The sequence below is a fragment of the Polyodon spathula genome, chromosome 17 (assembly GCF_017654505.1).
Source record: "Polyodon spathula isolate WHYD16114869_AA chromosome 17, ASM1765450v1, whole genome shotgun sequence".
NCBI lineage: Eukaryota > Metazoa > Chordata > Actinopteri > Acipenseriformes > Polyodontidae > Polyodon > Polyodon spathula.
In genome coordinates, this window is record NC_054550.1 from 28824468 (window position 1) to 28834993 (window position 10526).

A 10526-nucleotide genomic window follows, 5' to 3' on the forward strand; every position below is an offset into this window, starting at 1 on the left:
GGATCTTCCCTAGCTTGGGCTTTATATATATATATATATATATATATATATATATATATATATATATATATATATATATATATATAAATTATTAAAATATTTGGAAATCAGTCACATCTAAAAAAAACAAAAGTTTTAAAAATTTAGAAAACGTAAACCACTGCATTTGTGACCGTTAATAACAATAAATGTTGTGAAGAAGTCCGGGTTATCAAAATTTCTTAAAGATTTTTTTTTTTTTTTTTATATATTTCTGTTTTAAGGAGCACACCATTTTTTGGGGTGGCCTTCTGTATAAATTACTGGCTCAGCTTTTATACTTTGGTTGGTACTGAGTGTTTTTTTTTTTTTTTTTTTTTTTTTTTTTTTACCTTTTTAAATATAAACTTTTCAAAGTTGAAATCCCCCAAAATTGATTTGCTACAAGGAACATGTTTGACCAGCCTAGGGATTATCCCATAGACTAAATGTTCATTGCATATTTTGTATATAAATCCTCCAAAACCATGTATTTCAAAAATACATTTTCATATAAACTGTAAAAACTAAATGTGGTTGATTTTATGATTATTTTTTTTTACCCATCTTTGTACATTTTAAAAGCAAACTTTTGTGCCCCTTTTTCTAAATGTTAATATTCTGAAGACTTTACTCAAACGCTCTAGACTGTATATTATGAACTCATGGTTCACAGCAACAATGGGTCTGAGTCAGACCCTCTAGTATTAAGTAGAGATAATAAATATATTGTACATTTATATGTTTTATAAACTTTATTTCATCAACATTGTGATGTTATTTCTTTCAAGAAATAGTGACTTTTTTTTCTTCTGTTTCCTTGGTGGTGAAGGAAAAAGTTGGGAACTTTCTTCTGTCATTTTCCTAAGCAAAGCAATTGTATCTTTATGTAAAATACAGAGCTCCATGCAGAGTATTAATAAAGCCATTTTAAAATATGATTTGCAATTGTGAACAAACTTGTTAAATACTTTAGTTGAGGTAAACCAGTAAACAAACATTTTCACTTCCTTCAGTCCTATGTTGCTGAGCCTAATTCCAATGCAGTATCAATGTATAATTTAAAAATAAAGTAATAATCTGCCATTGCCTTCATACCTAGCTGAAACATGATACCATCATAGTTCATTGCATTTCAAAGGGATCTGCATTTGTACATGATGTTGCCAAATAAGATCAGTATGAATCCTTTCTGAAGAGAAGCCCCAGTTATATTATGAAGCAGCTCAGTAGTTATTTAACAACCTTTAAAGGCAGCATGTGGCTTCAACTCCCAGGTTTCTTGATTGGAAAGGTCAAACAATTTCAGTTAAAATGTGATTATCTGAACTATTTCACTACCCAAACACCCCCTGGTCCCAGTTAGATCAAATTTACTGTACAAGAGTTCAATCCATATTATCTACTCGGGAGGGCATATGATTTGAGTTTTTATCAGGAATTATGGGGCTGTAAAGCTATAGATTGAACTTCGCTGCATCTGGAAATGTAACTGTTGCCACAAATTAATTTGATAACGCCCAATGGCATAATCACTGTACCTTTACTGTACCTTCTGCAATAGTTTGGTTAGGTGCAATGACTCTTGGTTGTGCTTACTTTCAGGACTGTAGTTCTTTTTAAAGGGAGTTGTGTACACTTGCATGATTTATCTACACTATTTGCTGCTACTCCCCAATCAAGCAATTTCTAATGGTCACTATGCCAGTTGTCACTGAAATAACTGCTGTTTGAATCAGTCAGTGCTTTACACAATGATCTTAAAAACATTATTATATATATATATATATATATATAGAGAGAGAGAGAGAGAGAGATGTGTGTGTGCATACTATAGTTAGTAATAAACACCTAAGTAATAAGAAGAATGCATAACTAATGTGAAGCCTTAAAAAAAAAAAAAAAAAAAAAACCCCACTTACCAGACAATGACACATCATTTTTAGGATGCAATTGTTTATGGTGAAATATGGCGAAGTAAGCAATCTTACTATAATAACAAAAGTTTAGGTTAGAATTTAAGTTCTTGTTTGTAATTGCCAACCAAGGAATTTTACTGTAAAACTCAGCAAGGCGGTGGACAGTGCAGCTTTAATTAGAGTGTTTTCTTTTTTGTTGAACAGTGAGTGTGCAGTAGAATATATACAGTACAACACTTGGAAAAAAAAATGGAAGGAAGTAGATCTGTCCAGAGATTTGAAGCATGAACATCGATTTTTGACAACCTAAACATCCAATTTTGGTACATAAATGTGAGGTACTCTACAAAATACTAATGACAAGCTATGTTTTCTTTCAGGGAGGTAGTTTGTTTATTTATTTTATAACTGCAACTGTAGTTAGAGAAACTCTGGTATTAGTTCAACTGGGGGAGAAATACAGTGAAGAGAGAAAATGTAAAGCTACCATTAATTCTAAGGTGAATTGAATGTACAGTTAATGAAAAATCTTGCCATTGCACAGTATTAGCTCTTTGCTGCTGTCTTTTGTTTGTTTTTTGTCCATTTCCGCATGCATTATACAAGAAAAACAGGAACTACATTTTGTCAGAAATAATTTTGAATACTTTTAAGATGTGGAGAAACTTCTTTTTCCTTTTAACATAACTATGTATTCATGTAATAGATATTATATAAATTAACCTAGTTGAAATTATAATTTCTTTAAAACCCCACTTGGCACAGAATACTTGTGTACAGGAAAAAAAAAAAAAAAAAACATAACCAGCTTTAAAACAGCGTGTATCTGAAGCATCTGCAGTTTTAGTCTGTATATGCAGCATAACATTTTATTTTCTTTCAACAATTAAAAAACATGGTCCACAGAAGTAAACAAGTTTTTGTCATGTATTGTACACAAGCAAAATGACTTATCACCGCAAGACTTGCCGAAACACTTATGTCCAGTGGCCAGCAGGCACTGAAGGCACCATGTCTGCTAGTTCTCGCATATAAAGTAGTAGCTGCTTAAATGTATTTTTAGAGAATACTTTTTGAGCAAACTGCCCTTTATATGATCTGTTGTCTACAACCTGGCCACTATGCTCTTGCAGTTCAAGGTATCCTACAATTCTTGTTGTGTCTCGGGGACAACAGGTCAGTTATACATGAAAGTCCTCTTCCAGCAGTGCAATACTGTACATAAATCCAAACCACAGCCCTGTCTTATCGGGGTTGGCCGAGAAGTCCTGCTTTGGCAGCTAAAGCCTCATTCTGTTGAATATGATACTCCTGGAATCGCATCGATATTCTTTGTGTCATCTTCAGGTATTTCTGAAGGCAACTTTCAGAGCATGTCATCTAGAAAAAAAAAAGAAAATGTACTCAAAAAAATACACCTGTAGAATAATTTAATAGTTATCCAAGGTACAGCTTTTTAATTTATTATTATTTTTTTTTTTTTACTATGAATACACCTGAGCTTAATTATCCACACCATGCCTCTTTTTGTACAAGCCACTTAAGGTTAGCATACCTAATGCATGTACAGTAGTATGCTTCAAGTCTCGCCGTGTAATATATAATTTTCTAACGATTATGAAGGCATTAGCTGAAACTTTCTATACTAATTACAACATGTTTCTTATTGAAGTAACAAGTGGCTACATTGATTCCTCCAGATCAGGTTAATTTTGGCATGCAAACATGAATAGTTACTATGGCAGTTGTATCCTCTCTTTTTGTGAAGTAACTTTGATATTTTTACATTTCTCACATAAACCTTGTTGGTTGCATGAACATGAGTTGGATATTTGAGACTAGGTGATCATATCAGCAAGGACTGGCAGGAAGGCCCTGATCTGACACAACTTATATGAAGGTGTTTTTTTATTTTTTTATTCTGAGGAATGTGATTATGGTGAGCTTTCCTCAATGACCACCACCTCTATATCAAAGTGATTTTTTTCTGGTTTAGAGGCTATGCTTCAGGTTTGCTTGCCTGCCATAGACATGTAATTAAGGCTTTATAACCCGTACTGTATTGTGATCAGCTACTTTGGGTAATTTCCTATTATATTACTGGCAATACACAGCTAAACACTAGATGCTCATTTACTAATATGAAGACCTGATTTAGCCAATGAAGCATATGTTTGTGGCTTAGAAGAAGAGAAGTTCATGGAAAGCTTAACACTAACTGATTATATATAATATATAATATATTATATATATATATATATATATATATATATATAAAGCCAAGTTGCAAGGTTAATTGCAAACAAACATACTAAGGGGCAAAACAAAGTATGACCTTTCCTGCACTTCTATTCATACTGGAAAGATCGTTTTAAAGAAGTATAAACGATTTGTCTAGAGTTTACACGTTTGGTTGGAACATTTTCAATTTAAAACATGGTATCTGGTACAGTACTATACTAGCTTCAATGAATTCACTGGAATAGCATGTAAGCGCACACTGCGCAACTGGTAATATTTGGAATTATTTCATAACCAAGCACTTTTACAGCAAATGAAATATACATACCTCCTCTGGTTTCACCTCCCTGGTGGTAAATTCTTTTACACAGTCCATAAAACAAGTCTCTGTTAGTTTGTTGTATGTACCCAGAAATTCCTTAAACTACAAACATATACAAAGTCATTAGATTGATGAATTAATTACTGGATATAATTATCTGGAATACATTTCGCTATACCACAGAATTATGATAAAAACCACTGGACAATTACAAATGGTTTCTGGTTAAAATACTGTGTGCAACTGTTATATACACGATCTACAATTAACCCCCTCCTACTCTATTAAAATTTACTTTTTTTTCTTTTCTGTTAATATATAGTCGTTCGCATGGTTACTAACAAGAAGTGCATGAGTGAAAATTTTGAATGATCATTACCTGTTTAACTTGATCAGATTCAGTTATCTGTGCAGCCATTTTTTTTTCTCTTGCAGCTATGTACCTTTAAACAAATAATAACTACTTAATTCAAAACAAACATCACCTACATTGTGTAAAATAAACGATGGATTCGTGTTAAAGAAAAAACAAAAACAAATGGTTCACTGCGTGAAATGCATTTATATTTATGTATAAATACATGTCTTTGCACCACACAAAAATACCTTGTAAAATGTGAGTCTACACTATGATAAATAACATTTCCCTAATAGCATTTTCAAGCAAACACAAAGAGCGTGTTGTGAATGAAAACATTCACGTGGTTGTTCTTACACTGATACGGTGTAAACATTGTTTCACCATTTAGCAGAGACATACATATATCTGCAAAACTAATACTATCTGAAAAAATAAACACAGCATACGAAATTAAAAATATAAGGATATCTGAAAGACTTTAAAACATACCGCTACTCCTCTAGACAAGGGCAAAAATGACAGCCTGTGAATCAATGTCATACAGCAAATTAACCCCTCCCATTAGGCCTGCATGCACATAACATTTTTACACACTCGTCTTAATGTAACCCAAATGAGCTCACATAAAACTCCAAATACGTATTGTACAGTAGTTTAAATGACGTCCAAATAAAATGAGTTATGCCACAAAGAGTAGCTGTGTAAATTAAATTCTCACCACCTCTGGTTCCGGATACTACCAAGTCATTCAGCAAAGGACATGTGGGTTCTGCTATCACAGGCAGCCTGCCATCAGTAATATTACCTTCGATATATTTGCATTTAGTGTATACATTAGAAATTCCCATTGACACAAAAATATATATTATTTTAATAAATGAATAATTAAGAACAAGTGTGGCAAAGAACGGGAAATGTTAAATGCAATAGTGTCGAAACCCATACGACGTGTACGAAAGGAGATTTACGTCACGTTGCACCAACAGAGTTGCTTTATAAACATTCCGATGTGGAATACAAGTACTATAACATAATAAGATTTAGCTGTCAATGTTTTTTTTTTTTTTTTTTTACTCGTATAGTATAAATAAATAAATAAATATATACATATATACATTGTAGAAATCCCTCGGTATGGGTCCTTTTTGTGTGTTTAATGTTACCCAACAAGTTGTTTGTCCAGTCTTAGTAAAAATGTTCTAGAAAGAAGTAGTATTTTTTCTTCTTAATTTAGCCACTGCACAGTTGAAATGGGAACTTTACCCCTGGGCCTCACACAGTGTGTGTGTGTGTGTGTGTGTGTGTGTGTGTGTATATATATATATATATATATATATATATATATATATATATATATATATATATATATATATATATATAAAACAATTTCACAATCCTTCCATTTCAACAGTTCAATAGTTGGTAGTCAAGTTTAACTAACTGAAAGTGTTTTTATGAAGTTGATATATTTTAAATATATTTATGGAAAAAAAAAATTGATATATCTCACCCATAAAACGTGTTTTCCAGCTGTTAGCTTTTAATGTTTTGTGAATGAGAAGCTCAACGCGATGATTTTCTGGGTGTTCTTGTGTTTCCGCGGGGAGTGTAAACATAGGGAGAGCGCCAGGGACGCCAGCGAGTTCCAACTGAAACATTTAAATCCTGAGAACCGGTGGATACAGTAGTCACCCAAACCAGATGAAAGAAGCATTCACGTCTTCTTTTTTATTGTTATTTATCGGCGTAGTATTAAATACAACGATGGTTGTAGTATCGCGGATGAAGCGGGAGACAGTTTACAACCCTCAGATTTATTGTATGACATTTTACTGCAATTGACTAAAAAAGTGTACCCTTTCGGTGCTTTATTCAAGTGTTTGACATTTTAGGAAACTTCTCCTAATTAAAGGAGGGGACATTGATTTTTGAAAAGCAAAAGACACATAAATAGGATGACACAAGATAGCAATTACATTAAAACTGTAGGCAAGTTGTCGTAATTCCATGAGTTTGTCAGATTTGAATAAGAAAACAAAATCGTTTTAAAGATAGAAATACATTGTAAAGAATGGATGATGATCACTCACAAGCAAACTGTGCACGCCCTCAATAGTGACAATGGGAAGGGAAAGTATGGAATCATTAAGTTCAGATGATATTTTAATAAGATCAACAAGTCTTCATCGTGCGAGAAACACTAGCGCCAACAATAATCGTGATGTCAGTAATGTCTCCAGTGGATTTGTTTGCTCCAATAAAACGGTTAAATTCTCATTTAAAAAGCTCCGGGAAGTTGGTACTCCGTACCACACAAATGAGTACAAGAAACAGGCAGAAAAAGAGACACCTGACCAGATATGTATCCCACCAGCGTTACCTGCTGATAAACCTGCCCACCCTGATGATGATAGGAGAGAGTCAGTGTGCGACGGTAAGTCATTTTGTTTAGTTTTTTATTTTATTTTCCAAGGTCAGATTTATTTATCTATTTTTTTTTTAATGAAATTGGACCATTGCTTTAATTTTCCATTGTTTATTCACAGTTTAAATAAATACAAATACAAACATTACATGTACAATTTTTAACTGTACTGTAGATACATAAAACCACAGGACGAATCGTCACAGGCTATTGTTTGTAATGATATATAATAATAATAATAATAATAATAATAATAATAATAATAATAATAATAATAATAATAATAATAATAATAAAATTGTATTAAATACATAACATGCGTATTAACAGTGTGCCGACAGTAAAACACTTCTGCTGATCAGCAATTTGACTTAATCAACACGAAAATATATTAGATAGTGTGCATGAAAATGGACCAGGTCTTATTAGTGTTAAACTGTAGCCATGTTTTCTCTAATAATCTGTGTGACAGTAGTACACGGACTGGAACAACGAGTGTCTTGGGATTTGAAAACTACAGTATGAAATAAAGCAGGCTCAAAGAGAACGTCTTTCTGCACCAGGTAAAGAGCGTGATCAGTCTGCACCTATGCAAAGTCATTTATCCATACGTGACAAGTCAATTAAGCTGTGATGTAAAAGTAAACATTTTGAGGATTAAACTTTTCAATCAGTTGTTTTTGAGCGCCCTCTGTCGCCTTGGTTTCTCCATAGCCACCAAGAGATTAGCATACATACAATATTTTAACTTGGAATGGAGGGAACTACATTTAACCTGTTGTAGATAGGTGTTAGGAGGTCCCCACCTGAAATAAAAATTGTTTTACTTTAAAGTGGTTTCAAGTAAAATAAAATCTGGGAAACTGACAAAGTTGTTTTGCTAATGACTTCACAAACAGCCTGTAACTAATATCCTGTAGTGAGTACTGCAAAGAAATAGACCAAATAAACAATATTGAAATAATTATTGAGGAAATTGTTTGTGAATAATTTTCACACTCAAATATTGCTTTTTTGCTTCCAGCAGATTCTCTGATTCCTGCTTGGAACACCACCGAACGACAGCCTTTGCACGGACATGAAAACAGCCCAGGTTCTATGACCCATCGGGCAAGTATTTGTTGAAAAAGTGTCTGCTGTGTGTTTGTCTTAAAACGTAACTTCCCCATGAGGGGAGCTTGTATAAATTACTGTTAGCATCCCAGAGAGGGGAGAGTATGTAAATGTGCAAACATTTGCTTTATAGGTGCACTATATTCTGTGATTTTCTCAGTCAAATTTGATTTAGGGTATAGTACCAGAAAAAAAAAAAAAAAAAAAAATGCTTTTGATTTTATTAAATGCTGCCACCACATCATCTTTGCAAACTATTCTGATATGAACTCCCCTTTAGATGATGCCCCTGAGGAAACTCCACTTTCTAGATAACTGTATTCATAAACAAATTCAGCAGTAAAAAATAGATTTTTGACACATTTGAAAGATTGTGACTTTTAGTAATAACATTATATATATATATATATATTATATTATATGATATTAGATATTATATAATATATTAGTATATATCTATATATATATATATATATTATATATATATATAATATAATATATAGATATATCATATATATATATATATATATATATATATATATATATATATATATATATTTGTGCGTGTATTTGCCTATACTCATTTAGAGTTTACTTTTCATCAATAAGTGGATGAAAGTGCTCACATAATCTGACAAACTATCTTGGCAATAATGCGCTTATAACATTCTGGAGAAGTTTTAGGCCTATTAGTATTTTGTCAGGGGAGTTTTCTAGCTGACCAGTCGTGTTCTTTTCTATACAGGTGCCAGAAAAAGATGCTCAGGAGCATGGTGTAAGAGGCACCTTTTTAAAAAATCCTCCAGATGGCAGTAGAAAATAAGGTAAAACACAAATGGACAGAAACAATCAGCAATGTTCAACAGCACATGGAAGGGTATTGTAAAAGGTCATCTCAATGAGTAGACATTCTCAGCTCTGTGAAAAGGGGGTTCTAATCTAAATCTAATACTAAATCTATTTGAATCAGTTTTAGTAATGATGTTTTACATTTATAGTTTTGTCCCTGATCAGAAACCTTTTCCATTAATAGTGCTTTATTGTCTTGTAGGTCTACATATTAATGAGTGAATAGATGTTCAGTAATAAAACAGAATACAAATGCCAGCATAATTTTCCAAGAAAACACATGTTCACGTAGTGGCCCAGCTGTTATGAAATAATGTACACAAAACAAATATGATTAACATTAGCTTCATTGTAATTCCATGCTGCATATCAGTAAAGGAACAATTGCTATTGAAAAAACCCAGACTTTTATGATGTCTTGAATACATGTAAAACAACTAGAAGGGATATTGACAACTCTGACAGCAACATAGCTCACAGAGCAAAGAATGAAATTGCCTGCAACCATGATTTACAATGTGCAGTGTTCCTACGCAAACACCCCCTCGAATAATAACTGACTTTGCAAAGTCTGCTACATACAGGTGGTGTAGAGCTGCCCTCTGGTAAGGCTTTTTCTTGATCCAAGCCTAGCGATGCAATCTTTTAAATTACACTTTCTATTAGGTAAAACTGTCAGTCACTGATAACACAAATGTAATTGTGCTGTTGAACATACTCTACTGCTGGGGGCCAGAAACATCCTGTAATGTATAAATACTTTTCTCTGGGCTTGCAGGGACTGCTTTTTGTGACACAACTGTTTGTATTATAATCATTTTTTTGTATGAATTTAAAAATGAAATGATGCAGGTTCTAAAAAACAGGTTTGTAAGATTTCCTTATTTACACCCCTGCAGTCAGACTGTTGTGTAACATTCTATTTTGTTTAATACATCACAAGGTTAACAGTATATGTATGTATGTATGTATTGTTCAGCTGTACTGAACTGTCGTGCCAAACCCTGTTCTGTCTACAGTACAAGGAATAGTATATCGTTTAGGAGAGTGTTATGCTCAGATCATTAAATATCTCCAACATACAAATCTTTATTATATTCCATTTTATTTGAAATTATGTTCACAATCTACACAACTAATCTGTTTTGATCAGTTTTATCTGTTTATTTTAAGATTGTAAATTGTATAGTATATTACAGATGTGTTTCCCATTAACATGCTTGTTTTAGAGAAACAAATTGGACTAGTTTTGTAAAGCATATTGAAATCTCCAATATA

The 10526-nt window shown here is 32.7% G+C and overlaps 1 protein-coding gene across 4 annotated transcripts; it reads right to left on the minus strand.

Annotated features, from left to right (window-relative positions):
• Window positions 1–2775: 2775 nt before the first annotated feature.
• On the minus strand, window positions 2776–6392 carry LOC121329480 (mitochondrial import inner membrane translocase subunit Tim9-like). Of its 4 annotated transcripts, none has more exons than XM_041275045.1 (4): window positions 6372–6392; window positions 4880–4943; window positions 4507–4602; window positions 2776–3317 (listed from the first exon to the last, which is right to left on the minus strand). In XM_041275045.1, exons 2-4 carry the CDS (start codon window positions 4916–4918, stop codon window positions 3183–3185), a joined length of 270 nt encoding a protein of 89 aa, XP_041130979.1. In that variant the 5' UTR covers window positions 4919–4943; window positions 6372–6392; the 3' UTR covers window positions 2776–3182. The 4 variants fall into 4 exon arrangements, with proteins under 4 accessions (XP_041130979.1, XP_041130977.1, XP_041130975.1 ...); XM_041275043.1 differs by lacking the exon at window positions 6372–6392 and adding an exon at window positions 5580–5806; XM_041275041.1 differs by lacking the exon at window positions 6372–6392 and adding an exon at window positions 5583–5805.
• Between the last annotated feature and the right edge of the window lie 4134 nt (window positions 6393–10526).

Bases quoted from the DNA above. Each gene is read 5' to 3' on its own strand.
- LOC121329480 (XM_041275045.1), bottom strand. From the start codon at position 4,918: ATGGCTGCACAGATAACTGAATCTGATCAAGTTAAACAG. The intron at 4,603-4,879 runs GTAATGATCATT...ATATGTTTGTAG, and splicing joins AATCTGATCAAGTTAAACAG to TTTAAGGAATTTCTGGGTAC. The intron at 3,318-4,506 runs GTATGTATATTT...TTTTTTTTCTAG, and splicing joins GGGAGGTGAAACCAGAGGAG to ATGACATGCTCTGAAAGTTG.